At 40.9% G+C, this 19,779-nt stretch overlaps 1 protein-coding gene across 1 annotated transcript in view; it reads left to right on the top strand.

The window, feature by feature from the left end:
• The first annotated feature begins 3,121 nt into the window (after positions 1 to 3,121).
• Positions 3,122 to 19,779, top strand: part of loxl4 (lysyl oxidase-like 4) — a 37,750-nt gene continuing 21,092 nt past the window's right edge. Inside the window, exons 1-5 of the mRNA XM_080036899.1 lie at positions 3,122 to 3,205; positions 7,524 to 7,687; positions 7,938 to 8,124; positions 9,479 to 9,774; positions 10,347 to 10,561. Of these exons, the coding sequence (XP_079893025.1) occupies positions 7,544 to 7,687; positions 7,938 to 8,124; positions 9,479 to 9,774; positions 10,347 to 10,561 (842 nt within the window). The 5' untranslated portion in view covers positions 3,122 to 3,205; positions 7,524 to 7,543. The remainder of the gene's footprint in view (positions 3,206 to 7,523; positions 7,688 to 7,937; positions 8,125 to 9,478; positions 9,775 to 10,346; positions 10,562 to 19,779) is intronic.

The raw sequence follows: 19,779 nt of genomic DNA, 5'->3' as shown, positions 1-19,779 counted from the left end.
ATCATTCTTAGCAATATTCTGAAGGTTATTACAGAAGGATTTGTTCATATGCTTGTTAATTTTTTATTTTTAAGATACAAAAAAGGCTGAAACATTTCTTTAAAAAAAAAGTAATACAAGAATATAATTGTTTTAATGTAAGTAATCAACTTGGACAGTTTTACAAAGATATTGATAAGCTAAAACGTTATTTTTTTACCCTTTTCATCTGGCCCTAACGTGTAGTACACCACACCAGCATATCTTCAATGCAGTTCATGTCTACATGTCTACATCTGGCCGGTCTGAAAGTAAAAGTGTTACGCAAGAGACGGCAGTGGGGGTGAGAAGCGGGGAGGTGCTGTCGTTTGAAAAGGCACTTGTTTATTGTTGGAGAGCATGTATTTATTTCATGCCTCCACAGATTGTGGGTTCAGGGCAGAGCCGGCTCGGGCTGCGTAATTAGAGAGAGGTGGAGAGAGAGAGAGAGAGAGAGAGGTGGAGAGAGGGAGAGAGGTGGAGAGAGAGAGAGGGAAAGAGAGAGAGAGAGAGTGAGTGAGAAAGAGAGAGAAAGTTGCTTCGCTCTGATACTCTCACTAGCATACACACACACACACACACACACACACACACACACACACACACACACACACCACACACACACACACACACACACACACACACACACACACACACACACACACACACACACACACACACACACACACACACACACACAGGTTTGTACACAATGCATTCCATAGCCCCTTAACCTAACCCTAACCATGACAACTAAATGCCTACCCCCAACCCTTGCACTAAACCTAACATAAACCTTATTCATACCTGAACCTTAAAACCTAGTGTTAACCCTCAAACAGCCCTTTGAAGGCCTGTCCCAAAGCGAGAACTGGCCAAAATGTCCCCACTCTTAAGGTCTGAAACTCAATTTGGTTTTCACAAAAAAACTTGTACAAGTATACACACACACACACGCACGCACGCACGCACGCACGCACGCACACACACACACACACACACACACACACAGAGAGCTGTTAAGTATTGGCACTGAAGGCAGCGACACCTGTCTCATTTAATTAGCTTGACGTGCAACAGTGCATCACAAGCTATAAATGAAGGATATCGCACACACACACACACACACACACACACACACACACACACACACACACACACACACATGATTAGTTATATTTTAAAACCCGCCCTTTTTTATTTATTTTTTACATGTGTCATTCCTCTGGCAGTCGGCCTTGGAGATCCCTCTGATTTGGGCCCAGCTAATAGGGGGTCTGCTCTTCCTGTTAGGGTTTACCAGCCAGGGAGGGACCACCATCCTACCACCCAGTCACACCATCACACACACACACATACACACACATACACCCACACACACACACACACACAAACGCCTCAATTACAGCTTCAAAGTTAACACGTGAGCAGTACACAAATACACACATATGTAACGTATGATTTTTTTTCTCTTCTTTTTCACCCTGTTGGAACTCTCTCCATATGAGGAAGTGTTTTTATGGGCCGCGGTTGATGTTTGAGTTCCTACCTTCCCCTGTCATGGTTGTAATTTTTCACATCTATGAATAAACCTTATAGCTGCCTAAAAAAAAAAAAAAAAAAAAAAAAAAAAAGAAAAGAGGTGCCCACTGAGGTTGACTTACTGTAAATACAATATCAACACAACAAACCCAAAAGGCCAAAAATTGTCCGTGTTGCTAACTTAGTCCCAAACGCTCCCGAAATGTCTCCAGAAAGCAAATAAACAAGTTTCAAACGTGTTGAAAGGGCAGATGGAGAACCCAAGTCAGGTCAGGAATGAGCACTCAAGTGACCTTTATCTGTTGTGTTTTTTTAATTCATTTTATTCTTAGACATATTTCTTAATATGCTTTTATTTTCTAAGCACATTGAAAAGCACTTTGTGACCCTGTCTGTGAAGATGCTATATCAATAAATGTTACTTACTTACCTCAGCTAGTAGAAAGCAAAGAGTTTTTTTTCTTCTCCTAATTATTATTATTACTTTTTTTTTTACTTGAATCTGCAACCAAGACTTAAATCTTTATGCTTTTTTTTATGGGTTGTACTAACATATGCTTGAGCAGTGGTGGTGGTATGACTATGGTATATTCTCATCAGTCACGTTCGCCATGGCTACGGTGAGGCTGCTGCTGGGCCTATTTTAGTTTTAGTTGGTGGTTTGCGGCCTTCTCAACAAGGAAATATCTACCCTGTGGTACGGGGGAGCTTCTTTAAGACACACTTGGAACTGGATGTTTGAAACTATTCTGGAACCAGAGGCCTTCCTGTTGGTTTTACATTTACACACGTTTGCCCCCGAACTGGGTTTTGTAACACGGGAGCATGTACAGTTGTGTAAAAGCTTCTTCAGCCAATCAGAGAAGAGAGGTATGAAGAGAGGCCCAATCAGATCAAAGAATTATAGATTTCATAACGGAAATGGATTGTATAATGTATTTAATTTTTTTTTCACCTTTATTCTTTATTCATCCTTTATCCCTTTAACGGTATACAGGAAATTCATTAATAACAAGTTGGTACGCGGCATAAGCCACTTAAAAACAATTGTTTGAAGTCCATTTCTGCTATGGGCATTCCTGAAAACTGATGGGTCTTGTTGTCATTGCTGGAGACTCATTTTTCAAACCGTCTGATTCATTTATCTATGAGGATAAGGACTGTCATCTCATTACTATTTCGGCAACGCTTAAAAGTATTCATTTACAATTACACCGACGTCAGCAAAGAAGGAAACACACAGAGGTTAAATTGATAACCATCAAGAGGCAATCCAGTGTTTTGGATAACATTTTTTTTTTTTACCTTTTAAAGAAACAGTACCGGAGCGTTATTAAGACAATTAAGTTGCAATCAAATAAACCAGCATCCCATTTTAGCATTTGAATGAAGCCAACGATTGTATAAGAAAGAAAGAAAGTTACATAGTAAGAGAGAGAGAGAGGGAGAGAGAGAGAGAGAGGGAGAGAGAGAGGGAGAGAGAGAGAGAGAGCGAGAGAGGGAGAGAGGGAGGGATATAGGGAGAAGGAGGGAATAAGGGTGGATTGACTAAGGAGAGCTTTTAGTGTAGTAGGCACGCTCCTTCACTCAGTCACTCTCCCCCAGCCAGTGACGTCCCACCACTGCACACAGCTGCTGCTTCCAGGTGAGGGAACTTTCACCTTACATTCTGCTACTGCACTTTCTATATACTTAAAGAATAGTTGAAAATTTTTCGTTGATTTCACACAGTTATTGTCAGTTATTGTTGTTTTTTCAGTATATGAGTGTTTCTGAGACAGTGCATGGGTAACAGGTGTTTGAAGTGGTTGAGAGGCTTTTCTTCTATACGGCTTATATTTGCTTAAACGAGATTCATTTTTAAAGAATCAGTTCAAATATGTAGAGGAATCATTGTGTTGTTTTGAACGTTGTTCTTAACTTGAATAAGGTGTAACTGCAGACGTATAAGGCTATATATGTACATACAATTATATGTACTTTTATATTAACTTTTTAGTAACTTGACTTGTCTCCACTGCTAAAAACTTGGAAGTTTAGCAATCGAAACATGTCAAGTACTGTATGACATGTAGTCTTCTGTATACAATAACTTTCAAATTAATCTAACAGCTTAAAACCTTTTTGGATTAAGGATTTATACAGTACACACGCTATTTACACTTGTATCACTGTGATTGCACTACAAAGTCTGTATTCCTATTTATAATTTGCTCTTTTATATTTTCATCTTGTGTGTATTGTGTGCTATGTGTTGTACTATGGCCTGCTGTGATTTAGTGTTTTTTCAGTGTCTGCCTGTCTCCACCAATGCGTTCTTGTTTGCCTCCTTCACTTGTTCACTTAACCTCTGTCTCGTGTTGCTGTCTGTTTAGTTTAGCCTGGGGGGAATTTTCACTTCATTCACGTGAATTGCGATATACAAAAGTGCACTTGGGTGTCTGCTGTAATTATAGGATATGTTCGAGTTTGACACGGGTGAAGAGTATTGCTTTTTAAACACTTTGGCTTACATTGCCTCACACTGCAAGACTGATGCTGCAGCTGTGACTAACACGCCGGGACTTTAAAGGTGCTCCGAGGAACTTTCAGTTTGTGGTAATTTTTGCACCCCCTTTGGTTAAAAAGTGGTAGTGTTTTTAATACGCCAGCTGTAGTTCCTGGGTGAGCGTACACATGACAAAGGCATTATAAAAAGCTATTTAAAAATAGCATTCTTTGCAATGATGGTCTCGTTTGCTGTTACATGTAATTTATGATCAGCAGAGAAAAAATTTGACTATTTCAGAAATATTCAAAAGTTCCTCATAGCACCTTTAATACAAGTTCAGTTGTATCTTTCTGATTGTCAATGGGTCGTCGTAATGCACTAGTTTACTGTATTTCTTGGTAACTGTAAAGTAGCCTATATGCATACTGGTGGTTTTGAGGAGGCAATTCCAGAGCAATTTTGTCCAGAGGATGTCACCGTTGGCCCGTTTAATAAGCAGTTCTGTCCAGATGTGAATCAAAATTCCCATGGATTCAGTTTTCCCAGGGCCCGATGAGATAATACAGTATGTCGTGGGAAATATCTTGGCTTACCTTTGAAAAATTCCACCAAATGTCCGGAGTGAATTTTGTTGTTGTCTCCCTCGTATATGAAGTGGACTGTAAAGGCATATCCCTACTATTTAAAGACACAGTGGACAGTGCATTTTGTGTAGCCTATTTTATGTGTATTAAGTTTTATTTTTTAACTAGTGCATTTGTAGCCTATAACTGTTACACAAATTGACCAAGCGGAATATAGATAAATCAATCAGGTTAAGTTAACACATCTTGAATGCAGTGGCGGCTCCTGACAATAATCTCAGGGGGGGCAATTGTTGCCATGATGGGAAATATGACCCAAAATTAACCTAAATCAGATAGCATATGACAATGTCATATTGCATTTAACTGTTTGTTTTTCCTGTTCATCTGGCATAACCACTCTGGCAACATTAGACAAGCATTGCACTGTACAGTATTTTTGGAAATTAAGTTAGTTAATTTCTTGAATAAAATTATTTTAGCTCTAAAATGATTTAATTATCCGGCTGTGGCCATCACAGATAACTTGTCATCTACCAGTGTGCTCCTCAGATAGGCTTCCTTTAAAAGTTAGGAGACAAAAATGGATGCTGGCATAGCATGTGCAACATTAACAGTGCTAATCATCACATTGGTTTGGGTTACTACTGTCTACAGCACTTGGTAGGCGGGTTTATGTCGGACGGTGAAAGCAGCTGTCAGCTAAACGACGATCAACAGCTGATCGCCGTTCAATAGCCGATCAGCTGTTGAACGGCGCTGGCTCGTATATGCAGATTGATGTTTAATGTTTGTTTTACCTTTTCTGAGAGATGATGCATAGGGGTGACACCCAAAGTTATCCATGCGGTCTCTGTGCTGCCATCAGGATGGATAAAAAGCCAGTATACAGTCCATAGAGACAGTGCATAACGCGTCATAATCTGAGGCCACGCCCATCGTGGGGGAAAACAATTCACAGCGCTCCATCCACTTTGTATTGAATGACACCCGTATTCGGCAAACAAACTTAATACAAACGTAATACGACATGCCTTTCACAAATACACGTTACTTTCTTTAAAGCCACGACTCTTGTCTGTCTATACGAGCTGTTTTTGTGAAAAAGTATTGAGTAATTTTCAATATCGAGACAAAACTCTTAACTAATGTATGCTGTATGCTAGGCTAATGTTAGCCTTCTGCTGTCGGCTAACCCTCACGGACGGGAAAAAACACTTCAATATTGAAAATTACTCAATAATTTTTCACAAAACAGCTCGTATGGACAGACAAGAGTCGTGGCTTTAAAGAAAGTAACATTTTTTGTAAAATGGATGTTTGAATAAGTTTTAATTACGTTTGTTTGCAGAAGACGGGTCACCTTCAATACAAAGTGAATGTAACGGTGTTCAACGGTTTCCCCCACGATGGGTCCGACCGGACAAAAACACCTCAATATTGAAAATTACTCAATTATTTTTCACAAAAACAGCTCGTATGGACAGACAAGAGTCGTGGCTTTCAAGAAAGTAAAGTTTTTTTTGTTAAATGGATGTTTGATTAAGTTTTAATTAAGTTTGTTTGCAGAAGACAGGTCTCCTTCAATACAAAGTGAATGGAACGCTGTTCAATGTTTTCCCCCACGATGGGCGTGGCCATGGGCGTGGCCTATTTCATGCACTGTCTCTATATCATCATGCAGCGGCAGCAGGACAGAGCGTTAGCGCATTAGCATCCTGCTAGCCTCGTTAGCCGTTCAAACGAGCCCCGTGAAAATCCGCGTTTATAAGATCCCCCAATCCATCTTGGTAGATACTTGCTTGATGGTTACATTTTGTCTGGGAAAGACCTAGTCCGAGTCCGATCAAGTAAGTAGCTTGCCAGCCTGAGTTGATATAAAGTTGTGTTGGTCTTGAATATGACCGCTCTGGGCTGCATACTGGACATGTGACTGTATTAGTCACTGTAATTGGTTTATTGTTTACTGTACGTATGACGACAACACGTTAGGGCGCGCACCCCCGGAACCCATAGAGATTGCATTGCGAGGCTTGCAGTTTGAAAAAAAAAAGTTTTACATTGATGTCTATGAGAGCGCTGGGGGCGATTTTCAACCAGCCCGACATCGCCCCAGAGTGACGGTACAGAGCACAGACGCTGATTGTACAATGATATTCAGACTTAGATGCAGGTAAAAACTGTATTGAAATCATAAATTATGATTATTAATACAAAAAAAACAAAAAAAAAACATCATTATTATTCATTATTATATTTTCGTTTTTTGCTGATATGGCTCAAGGAGGGCGGCGCCCTATCGCCCTCTATGGGCGAGCCGCCACTGCTTGAATGTATCATGAATATCAAGTCCTTTCTGTTTTAAGCTACTTTACAACTGTATTCTATCCATAAAACCAAACATGGCGTTGATAAAACGTCCCATTTGGTGCCGAATAAATCTAGGAACATTGAGCCCTGATAACAATGAACCCCCTGGGAACCTAAGTTGGGATGACCCCGCATGTCCCGCTCCCAAAACCAGCTGGCTGTTTGTGTTAAAGGGAATTCCCTAATACTCTTAATGCATGGAAGTCTGTGTGTGTGTGTGTGTGTGTGGCTATCTAAAAAGTGATGATCGATGTCTCTCATTACAGGGAAATTAGCCTGTAGCTTTAAACTAAACTAACTGCTCAATTTGCCAAAGCCAGTTAATAAAACGACTCCACTGGTCAATTGAACATAGCCTAAAGCCAAGGGAATAAAATAATCCCTAAAAATTGTGTAATTGGACACATTTTAACCATATTTAATCACCATAGTAGGCCTATATAAAATAGTTAGTAGCCTAGTTAATAGATAATTAGATAAGATGGTTAATCAGACAGTGTTTCTACATCCACCTGCAGACCCCCTCCTCTCTGTCAGGATGACCCGCCTCTGCTGCTTGAGCTTCCCCCTCCTCCTCGTGCTGCTGTCCCTCTCCTGTCCCGCACGCGCCGAACCACGACGGCCTCCTACGTCATCGCAGCGCAGGACGGCTCGCGCGCCTACAGCTGCTGCTGCCGCCAAGGTGCGTTTGTTTGCAACTGGTTTACTGATTGACTGAAGTGTAGGGGTAGGTTGTGAGTTGTATTCATATGAATCATACCAAACTATTTATTCCTGTTGTTTATATTGTGTGTGTGTGTGTGTGTGTGTGTGTGTGTGTGTGTGTGTGTTTGTGTAGGGTATGTGTCTTAAATGTGCTTCACTTTGACCATACAAATTTCCCAACTCTGGGATAATAACGTTTCTGGCTACTTTGACTTTTTTTTACAAAGGTGCGTCTGGCGGGAAACTTCGCGCGAGAGCCGTACGAAGGGCGCGTGGAGGTGCTGCACAACAACACGTGGGGGACCGTGTGCGACGACGAGGTGGACATCCAACTGCCCAACGTGGTGTGCAGAGAGCTGGGCTTCCAGAGCGGCGTCACCTGGGCTCACAGCGCCAAGTATGGAGAAGGACAGGGTGAGAAGAACATTTCTATTGAGCTATTTTTTTGGGAAGTGAGACAATTTAAGGAAGAAAGGACCATTTTATTGTATTTTGACTGATAAGACTAGTTATTATGACAGGCCTTGATATATGACATGTAGCAAAGCATAATAAGGGTCAGGTGTGTAGTGTAGGCCTAATTTATAATGTGAAAAGGGCTGCGTTCCATTTAGCACTTGGCTATAGTTTTAGAGCACTGCCACTGCTGGCTCATTCACACACCTGAGCAGAGACAAGCCATTATTACACCTGTGTGTGTAGTAAAAAAAAATTCTGCTCATAAAAAGCCCTGTTTTATTAGATTTAAGATACAACCGTATTGGACCAGTTAACCCCAACCTGCCTCCTCCCTTCAAAGCTTCAATACCATGGTGTGCTTTGCCCTTCAACATGCTAAGAGTATGGCTTCACTTAACAGCCCACCAATTAAGACATCCCAAAAATAACTAAACATCATAAAGCGACAAAGATAACTCGTCGTGGCCATTGGAAGCCTACGTCTCGTTAAGGTTGGCTGGCAGGGGCAAGTGCACGGCACGGGGGCCTGAAAAAGGAGGCATTTGTTTCAGAATAATGACAGCATTGGCTTGTGCCAGAGTTGTGCAACAGTCTCTGTGGTTTATGTACATTCTTTACGGCTGCTTTTAAATCCAAATTAAAGAGAAGGGTGAGTGGATTTCGAGGAGCACGATCTACTGCCGTGCCTTGTAAAACACTGTGTATCTACTGCTCCGCACGCCCGCTAAGGTACAAGCCTTAAATCAGCATGCCAGTAAAAGTCAAGTGTTAGGTGTTTAGGGAACTGATTTGGGCCCCTTGGTGTAGATGCCTTTGGCCCATTCTGTGTATTGAACAATCGATGAAAATCACGATGGAGGAAGTTATAGAGTTTTGTTAGTAGGATAAACCCCTTCAGATGAATCATCTCATTTTCGAGAGGGTGTCCTTCACACAAATAAACAGAAAGTACAAAATACATTCACACACTTATAAAGTCCTCCCAAAGTTTAACTGCTCCGACACTGAATTAGGTACAGTGGTTCAAGTGTTAAGATGACTTTTTATGAACTACTACTTAAGTTTGTCCATTTTATCTCACTTTCTTCATCTACTGCAATGACCCAACTGAAGTAATGCATTGTTGTTTATTGGTGCAGTGGTTCAAGTATTATGATGATTTTTTCATGTACTATTACTACTTAAATTTGTCCATTTTATCATACTTTCTACATCCACTGCACACATACAAAGTCCTCCCAAAAACCTAACTACTCCGACACCAACTGACCCAACTGAAGTAATGCATTGTTTTTTTTCCTTACACTAGGCCCGATATGGATGGACAACGTGCACTGTGACGGCTCGGAGCGCTCCCTGAGAGATTGCAAACACAACGGTTGGGGCGTGAACGACTGCAAACACGGGGAAGACCTGGGGGTGGTGTGCACCTCGGAGCGCCGACAGGAGCAGACAGTCAGCAGAGGGCAATCCACCGTCGCTAGGAGCAACGGCCACACAGCAGCACAGTATCAGGGCCAGGTCGTCACGCGCAGGCATCCTGGATACGGCTACTATGGAAACGGACATCAATACGAGATACCCAGGTTCCAAAGACCCCACCCGGTACGAACAGTTTAAGTTCTGTGCAGGGATGGGCATGATGAATCCAGAAATCGTTGATGAAATTGATTGTATCAATCCAGCATAGCCTATGTTGTGTTAAATAGTGTGCGTCTTGAAGCAATGCAATTCATTTCAATATGTGGAGGCAATGCGACATCTTACCAGCAGGGAAAGATATTTAAGTAGTAAGTAGAATAGCCGACTCAGCTGCCTACAAGCTTCCCTATTGATCAAACTGAAACATGATGCAGTCAAGGCGATGTGTAGTGTGGGACCATTTTGAACAAAAAAATTATGAATTGAATTAGATTTTTTTTGAATGGTTGTACTTTAACTAATAAATTATCGGGATGATGATTTAATTGAGTGAAAACACGCTGTATTTTGTATTTCCGCCAAAGGCAATTTTCAAGATAAAAAATAATCAATAATGGATAATTTATCGTTAATTTTCCCCGATGATCGATCAAGGACATTTCTTAAAATGCCCATCATCCCTGCTTCCAAATACATCTCTTTGTTTTCCTTTGAAAGACGTGTAACAGTAGATGTGATGTGCATTTCCCCCCAAGGGTCGCAGTAAGGTGCAAATCGAAGAAGTGCGTCTCCGTCCCATCCTCATGGCAACCAAGAAGAAGAGCCTGATCACAGAAGGCGCGGTGGAAGTGAAGCATGCTGGGAGATGGAGGCAGGTGTGTGACCTCGGTTGGAGTCTCAACAGCAGCCGCGTGGTGTGTGGGATGCTTGGCTTTCCCGAGGCCACTCAACACAATGTCAAAACATACAAGTGAGTACAAATTTCTTGCTAAAGCTACGCAATTCACCTTAAAGCGATAGTGTGTATACCTCTGTCGCCCCCCTATAAGGAATTCTGGGTAATTACAACAACACAGTCGGTGCATCTATGTGATTGCAGATGGATTTTATACCTTATGCTGTACGAACAGGTTTTTCCTTAGCAGTAGAATCAACAACTGAAAAATTTCTTGGGCGCCTTTTGAGATTTTTCTTGAGCTCCTGCGCCAGTGTCGGCGGGCGACACCAGTTTGTAAACACTGCTATATTAAGAAAAACACAAGAGAGTTTTGTTGAGCTGATACCCTTAATCAACTTGGTTTCATCTCGCTTGGCGATGGCTTGAATGTAACCGACATTCACTTAAGTGTAAAAGTTACGCACGGTAGCTTTAATGAACTCAGGGTCATCAGACTGCAAAAACCACTGGGGCTGTTGACTGTAGCTCACAAGGACAAGCTGTGCCATTCACCCCATTGTTAAGTGAATAAAAAACACATCCCGGAGAATAAAAAGAACAACCGTGGCATCCCGTTTAGAGGCACTTTGAGTAAAGGCCTTTTGTTGGGGCTTATCTCCCTCCCCCAGCCTCCTCTCCCCTATGTCCCCCCTTTACTGCACCAGCCACAGTATAGTGATAAAGCTATCCCTGTCCTGTATAGCCACTGTCCCGTTCTCTACACCTCTCTCTTAGGCAAATCACCTCTGCTCACCTCATTACCTCTCTCTCACTCTCAGTGCGATGCTATCTGTAGCTATAGCAGCGCGCAGACAAACAGCCCCACTTTAACTTTTAGATTCCCGTGCGGCGGTTGGGACATCGCTGCTGATTGTGCTCTAACTCTCCCATCGATAGAACGTAGTAGCGTGACAGAGGGAGCTGTGTGAGAGAGCGGGATGAGGGCCTTCGAGAGACAACTCGTCTTATTGGCAGGGCAACCTCTGCAGGGCTTGAGTCAGCCATGCATCTCTGCACTTTTACACCCCTGTGTGCGTGTGTGCGTGTGTGTGTGTTGTGTGTGTCTGTGTGTGTGTGTGTGTGTGTGTATGTATGCAGGTATACTAGGGCTGGGTATCCTTTTACATTTGTTTTAATACTGTCGCAAATACAATACTAACAAAATATTTTTTTAAATAGGTCACCAAAAGAGAACTTTCCCTAAATGAGGCACATTCCAAAATTAGGAAAAATTTTATTCAAATCAGAAAGTAACTAATTAGAGTTTAAGTAAACAATAATGACCACGCGTTCAATCCCTTCCTCACATTTTGATACGCAGTGCTATACTGTATGACACATTTCGGCTGTTTAAAGGTGCTCCAAGGAACTTTCAGTATGGGTTAATTCTTGCACCCCCTTTGGACAAAAGCGGTAGTGCTTTTACTACGCCAGCTATAGATCCTGGGTGAGCATACCCATGACAAAGGCATTAATAGGCCAGGCAAAGTAACCCATTTTTGGGCCAAAAAACAGACAAATTGTAAAAGAATTTTTTTCAGCTCAGATAATTTCTATGAGGTGTCCAGAACAACATACTAAAAGTCCTAAGAAATCCTGGTTGAGGAAATATGTTTAATTCTCATCAATCCGAGATGTGTGCCAATAAGGCGAAACACCAATAAATCCCAATAGGGCTATTTTTTTCCCTTAGTCCTATCAAAATGAAACTTTACACAATGAAAGTATCCATGAAAATAAAAAAAAATTGTATTACAAGTTTCTTTGAAAATGAATTTTAATATGCAAATGAGCTATACACTAATCGTACATGCCCAAAATAAACCCAAATAGGCTTAATTTTTTCCTTTACTCCTACCACAATAAAACTTTACATAGTAAAAGTATACTTGAAAAGTCACTTTTTTTGTATTACAAGTTTCTTTTTAAATGAATTTGAATATGCACATCAGCTCCACACTTATTGAATATCCAATCATCCTACTGCCAATGGGTGATGGCAATGCTGCTTTTAGACTGGCCTCAAACCTGAAAAACTGCCTGGCTTACCTGCCAGGGGTGCCTCTCATGAATTAGATTTGTCTCTTCAAATGCCACTGCACGCAATTTGATAGCACTACAACCAATCAGAGCAATGAACAATGTGCCGTATTAAGCCCCGTTCATTTAGCGAACAGCGGGATTAACTGTTAAATTTAACTTTTGCCGTGGTCGTCTGCAAAACAGAATATTCCTCTTACTTGCTAATGAAAGATTGAGTGCCGTCTTCCAAATTGTAAAGGGTCGAGGCCAAAGCAGTCTCAAACTCAAACAACATATCCGCAGCTATCTTTGATGTTTACTATCACGGCTTCGACGGCGCACTGTCGTCATCCGTTTACGTCCGCCCCAGAGCACCATACATAGGGCTCTGGCCCGCCCATATCAGATAGAACCAATTGAAATGTAGCTCAGGATTTCTTGACATATTTAATGAGCTTCAATGGAGAGTGCCCAGACCAACAGGCGCAGCACATTTAACTTGCCAGCGCCTAGTGGCAGGTCTGGATTTCCAGGCTAGTGCCATTCCCTTTCCTATGCCAAATAGACGAGACGTAGAATCACAGCCTGAAATGGCATGGAGAAAGAAGAGATTGTCACACACCTTGGGACCAAGTAACTCCTTTGTCTACTTTATGCACCATATCCGTCTTGTTTTTGTTGCTTTCTTTGGTTCTTGTGCCATAAACGGCTCCTGTGCATTCAGATCAGCATGATGCAACAAGAGTTCTGACAAGTCTGTGTCATCACCTACTGAGACTGTGTCTTTTGTTCTGGCAGAGGCAATGGCAGTTTGGACAATGAGCACATCTGCATCGTGCTTTGCATGGTTTGTGATATTCCATTTTTATCTTTGAAAATGTATTTTAATATGCAAATTAGCTATACTCTAATCAAATATAGGCTACCCAAAATATATTCGCATAGGCTTCATTTTTTCTTTTAAAGATCCAAGTGACTGTTGCAGATATTGCTGCAGATGGTCGCATACACATTCAGTACTTTATGATTCCTCCTATACGTGAGCCTATTGTGTATCAGCCACTGGCTCTGTTGCCAGCAGATAACAAAACATCACAGCTGGATGTTTTGTGGAAGACATCCCTACTATTTCACTCTCAAAGGCCATCATGGTCTGGTATGATGCAGATCCTGCATCTTCTAGATGAACACCCTGGGAGAGCTTCAGTAACATTCCTTCCAATGATTGATCTTGATCCCAGTGATGAATCCTGCATATACTCAACATTGAGGTTTGTGGCAACTCAAGCTCTGCAGTATGATGTGACCCCTGTTCTGACGTTCGACCAACCCCTTCTGGAAAGCCTTGACCATTATAAGTTAACTTCTAATACAAATGTTTTACTTTTCATGTAGACTTTCATTGTGTAAAGTTTTAATGTGGTAGGAGTAAAGGTTCAAATTAAGCCTATGCGGATATAATTTGGGTAGCCTATATTTGATAAGTGTATAGCTCATTTGCATATTACAATTCATTTTCAAAGAAACTTGTAAGACAAAAAATGGTGTATCACAAACCATACAAAGCACGATGCAGATGTGCTCATTGTCCAAACTGCCATTGCCTCTGCCAGAACAAAAGACACAGTCTCAGTAGGTGATGACACAGACTTGCTAGTACTCTTGTTTCATCATGCTGATCTTAATGCACACAAGCTGTTTATGGCACAAGAACCAAATAAATTAATTGATAGCTGTCCCCAGACAAATGTGCAACATCACATCTCTCTTCCTGAGATCCTCTGAGATTGTCTTTCCCTTTTGGCAAGTCTGATCTGTATGGGTTTACTTTGGTGGGCCTACACTGACCTGGTTTGATCTCTGTTTTATCTAGTGCCACCCAATTTCTTTATAACATTGGTCCATTTCATCACAAATTTGGCCCACCTGATTACCAATGCAGCTCAGGGTTCACAAACTTTTTCACATACAAAAGTTGGCAAATCATTTTTTTAAATCTGTTTTAACAATTGATTTCTGGAAAAGAAAAATGTTTAATTGATAAACAAAAATCTGTTATTTCATATAAAAAATACTGGTATTGATAAATACAATTCATAAAGGCTCAAGGGGTTCACATACTTTCAAGCAGCACTGTATGGTGCATAAAGTAGACAAAGGAGTTACTTGGTCCCAAGGTGTGTGACAATCTCCTCTATCCATGCCATTTCAGTCTCGTCTATTTGGCATAGGAAAGGGAATGGCACTGAAAAAAGTAAAAAATTACACTAGCTAAGGGAGGGGTTAATCTAATTCATGAGAGGCACCTGTTATACCCCTGGCAGGTAAGCCAGGCAGTTTTTCAGGTTAGAGGCCAGTCTAAAAACAGCATCGCCATCACCCATTGGCAGTAGGATGATTGGATATTCAATAAGTGTGGAGCTCATGTGCATATTCAAATGCATTTAAAAAGCAACTTGTAATACAAAAAAAGTGACTTTTCTAGTATACTTTTACTATGTAAAGTTTTATTGTGGTAGGAGTAAAGGAAAAAATTAAGCCTATTTGGGTTTATTTTGGGCGTGTACGATTAGTGTATAGCTCATTTGCATATTACAATTAATTTTCAAAGAAACTTGCAATACAAAAAATGTTAATTATCATGGATACTTTCATTGTGTAAAGTTTCATTTTGATAGGACTAAAGGAAAAAAATAGCCCTATTGGGATTTATTGGTGTCTCGCCTTATTGGCACACATCTCGGATTGATGAGAATTAAACATATTTCCTCAACTAGGATTTCTTAGGACTTTTAGTATGTTGTTCTGGACACCTCATAGAAATTATCTGAGCTGAAAAAAATTCTTTTACAATTTGTCTGTCGAAAAACGCTATTTTGCCTGGACTATAAGAAAACTTATATAAAAATAGAATTCTTTGCACCTACGCTTATTTTCCACCCACTGAATAAGGCATAAAAAAGCTAAAAAGTTGACAGTGGTTTTTGCTAACGCTCTGCCCTTTAACCAAAGCAGGACCACACACATTAGCAGAGAAATTACTCCATTGCTATAATAAGACAGAATATAATGTCCAATTCATTTGCTGAGGGGAGACCCAGTTGGATCTCGCTCCTGGAGACTTGCCGGTTCTCAGTGATTCACAGTTTAGCTATTCCTTCCTTCCTTCCCTTTTGGCCCAAGTTATTCTGACTCAACTGGCAACACACCGCAACATCTGCTCCGTACTGTACGTGCTAGATTCCTCTTGCTACTGAGAGGCTAAAGCTGTTGTTGAGGGGGGAACTTATTGTTTTTATAGATTTAGACTAGAGCCTACTCCCTCATCCAATGTATTTCTGCATTGCCCTTGAATTAAAGGTGCAGTGTGTGAATTTAATAGCATTTTTCAGGACAGACTTGCTAGAAATGAAATAAAATATTCATAAGGATGTTTTAGTTAGTTTATAATCTCTTGAAAATAAAAGTTATCCTTTCTTATATTTTCTTTGAATGAGCCTTTCATATATAGATAGGAGCGGGGCACCCTCTACGGAGGTCGTCATGTTGCACAGCCATGTTTCTACAGTAGGAAGAACGGACAAACTTAACGGCCACACGCGTTTTTATATAAAGTGGGTGTCCTGGGGAAATGCACCTGTTGGAAAACTAAGAAGAAGTACTATAGAATGAATAAATACATCTTCACCTCATCACTTGATATTGTGGCTTGACTTGAGGCAGTGGTGGATGATGCCATCTTTAGTAACTACCTTCTTGTCCTGGAAGGCCACCGTAGCTTCTGTTATTAATCGAAAAGGAGATTTTAGGGAAAAAAGCATTGCAATCTAGAACTTTCTGGATGCCACTAAATATTTTCTGATATTACACACTGCACCTTTAAGCTATCTCCTCTTGCCTCTGTTATTGCGAACACAACAGTGACGCTGTTACTGGATGCTATTGTTGGTGAAGGGCATCATCAGGCATCATAACTTCAGTCATAAAAGGTCCTCACAATGAGGTTTGGTTTTCAACTGTGTGCACCATCTATACAGGGTCATTTATTAGGGCACAGCTTTTCCCCCGCATTGCAGGTGTGACGCTTTTCATGCCTCTCTCTTCGATTTCCTATCCCACTACAGATTCGCCACTTAATGCAAAGAATGGGGAGATGAGAAATATACCAGCAGCCATAGTTAAGTGAGGCATTAGATTGGTAGATTCGTATGGGCTGCAAATGTTAGAGATTTGGCGGCTCACCAAGAAGAGAGAGAGAGAGAGTGAGAGAGAGATGGAGGGAGAGAGAAAGAGAGAGAGAGAGAGATACTGTATGACAGAGGACAGGGCTTCTGTAGCTTGAAGGGCTTGGAGTGAATGAAGCCTGTAGGGAAATCTGCTCGCTGGGTGTTTTAGGATGTTGTTTTTTGAATTATCTCCTCCTTCAAAGTCCATGTAAAAGTAGCTTGAATAGTTGCATTCCATGGGGCCTATTCTAGAACTTTGACCCAAGCCACAACAAAGTAGATAATACTGCTTTACCAACATATCTGCTTCTAAAATTATTGTTGTTTTACTGGGTGTGTAAATCATATATACAGTATATATATAAGACTCTGGCATAGAAGTGGTCATGACTTGACACATGTTGGTCGGGCTGGGGCGTCCTGAGTATGACCTGCTGTTTTGCTGTTAGTCTTTGGCGCTATATTGGTCCGAAAACCACGATGAGTTGTGTTTGTTTCCAAATCTGTACCTGTTTTTCTGTGTGTCCACAAATGCATATTTTTGCATGTGTTTTTGACTTCAAAGTGGTTCTAGATGTACAGTACACATGCCTCCTTGACTTCCTAGCTGCAACTGATATATATTTTACAGTATTCTAAAATTGGGATAAAACCTGTGTCTATGTATTTGTATTGGGATATTTATACATGACAGAGACAGCTACATAAACAGAAAAACACAGGTAATTCTGCTCCAGCTTCTTGTAATTGTAAGGATTGCACTCTGACTGAAATTGTCACTGTAATTATAATTGCAAAATGTCAGCAAGAGTCACCGAGAAACGATCGGTCTGGACTCTGGAGGCCATATGACGTTCAGTTTTCATGTAACATATTCCTTTATAGCAGTTGCCAGAAAAGGCTTAGGATTGTATTACATGGTCTGACCATATTTAGTCAGTGGCGTTTCCCCCCCTAATCCTCCACCCTGCCCCGAGTTGCTCAGTTCATTCTTAGAAATGCTGGTCCATGTCATGTCTATGGGCTCCCTATGTCTCTAAGATGAGAGTCTGAAGATGCTGTAATTACATGTTGGTAAGGACCAGGGCTCTCCAAGGTTTCTGCTGAGAGTGAAAGAAAACACACACCCAATTATAGCTGTGTGTGTGTGTGTGTGTGTGCGTGCGTGCGTGTGTGTGTGCGTGTGCGTGTGTGTGTGTGTGTGTGTACTTGTACAACTATTTTTGTGAGAACCAGTTTGAGTTTTCGACCTTATGAGCCTTCAAAGGGTTATTTGAGGGTTAACACTAGGTTTTAAGGTTCAGGTTAGAATTAGGTTTAGGTAATGGTTATTGTAAGGGTTGGGGTTAGGCATTTTGTTCTGGTGGTTAGGGTTAGGGTCCTCGCAAGTATAGCTGTATAAACCTGTGTGTGTGTGTGTGTGTGTGTGTTTGTGTGTGTGTGTGTGTGTGTGTGTGTGTGTGTGTGTGTGTGTGTGTTTGTGTGAGGTAGAATAAGACAGTTGTTGAAGGAGGAGGACAAAAGTAACAGTAGATGTAGAGAAAGTATATGAGCAGCAGTCAGTTGAGCCAGTTTTTCACTTGCTTGTGTGAATTATGTCCAATTACAGCTGCAGTTTGCTGCCTCAGCACTTGTCTGTCTGCATCTGTCACTGTAGTGATTTGGGGACTTAATGGTGCCCCGAAGAACTTACAGTGTTGTTAAAAATCTTGCGCCCCCTTTGGACAAAAGTGGTAGTGTTTTTACTACGCTAGCTGTTGTTCCTGGGTGAGCGTACCCTTGACAAAGGCATTAAGAAAAAAACTATATAAAAATGGCATTCTTTGCCCTGATGGTCGCGTTTGCTGTTACATGTCAATTATGACCATCAGAGGAAAAATTAGATGGTTTCAAAACTATTTAAAAGTTCCTCGTAGCACCTTTAACCAGCTTTTTATGTTTGATTATATTTCAGACAACATTTTTATTATTATGAGGGTATCTTAGGGTATGATTTTCAGGCTTTTTGGGTGCCATTTTGTGTGTGCGACCGAGTCTGGTTTACCAGTGTCTGATGACTGTGTGATCTTCCTCAATGACCTTCTCTCTCATTTAGTTTAACCGCCTTTTAATCTGTGGCTGCCGGGCAGGCTGGTGGATATTTCACTGGCTCAGAAAAATCTTAGGAACAGAGTAGCAGTGATTCATATCGGCTCAATCTGGTCTGCACGGAAATATTTAGTATACTTGGCATGCGGCGGGATCCCTTAATTCCTATCTTTTATGATCTCCTAAATTATTAGATATTGACTTCAATATGCTCTGTACAAGAAATATTTAATTATTTCTTTATTTTTAACTTTTTCATAGCCAAGTGTTATGTCCAAAAAAACATTACATTTGGATGATATTGCTCAAATTAAACCTAATGGCACCTAATGAGCCAAATGAGCATCAATTATGCTGTTTGAATATTGCAGTGAACAAGGTGTTATTGTGACAATAACCTCAGTAACACCTCAGAAAAGTGAACATATTCTAAGGTATCGTCTCATAACTGAATAGAACACATACAACGTAGTTTCTGGAACACTGTTTGAAGTTAGAAAGCTTCCTGAAAAGTTACTGTTTCAGTGTTGTTGTTTACAGCAGCAGGGCCAACAGTTTGGGTTACAAACATATTCTTGTCTTATGTTTGGTTCCTGGTTCCCCAAAATATTTTTTGCCATGATTTCTGATTATATAATTATTCAATACTAAGGATTACCTGAAGAGTAAATATGTTTGTAAACTAACTGCAGTTTTTTCAAATGTAAATAAATCCCCCTTACCATGAAACTACATACTGCACCTTTAACATGAAAAACCTAGAAATCCAGTCAGTGCGCACTGCGTGGGTGATGACACCCAAACAGTGGTGTAATGCTTATGTTTTAACAGGTGGGTGCGACTCCCTATCATTAGCCTCTGTTCGTTCGGCTCCAAAACAAGTGCTGGATACACGATATGTTTGACTAAGCAAGT

Source organism: Ammodytes marinus (assembly GCF_949987685.1).
Source record: "Ammodytes marinus genome assembly, chromosome: 11".
NCBI classification, from domain to species: Eukaryota; Metazoa; Chordata; class Actinopteri; order Uranoscopiformes; family Ammodytidae; genus Ammodytes; species Ammodytes marinus.
The sequence above is the reverse complement of the archived record's forward strand: the minus strand, read 5'-3'. Positions and strand labels throughout refer to the sequence as shown.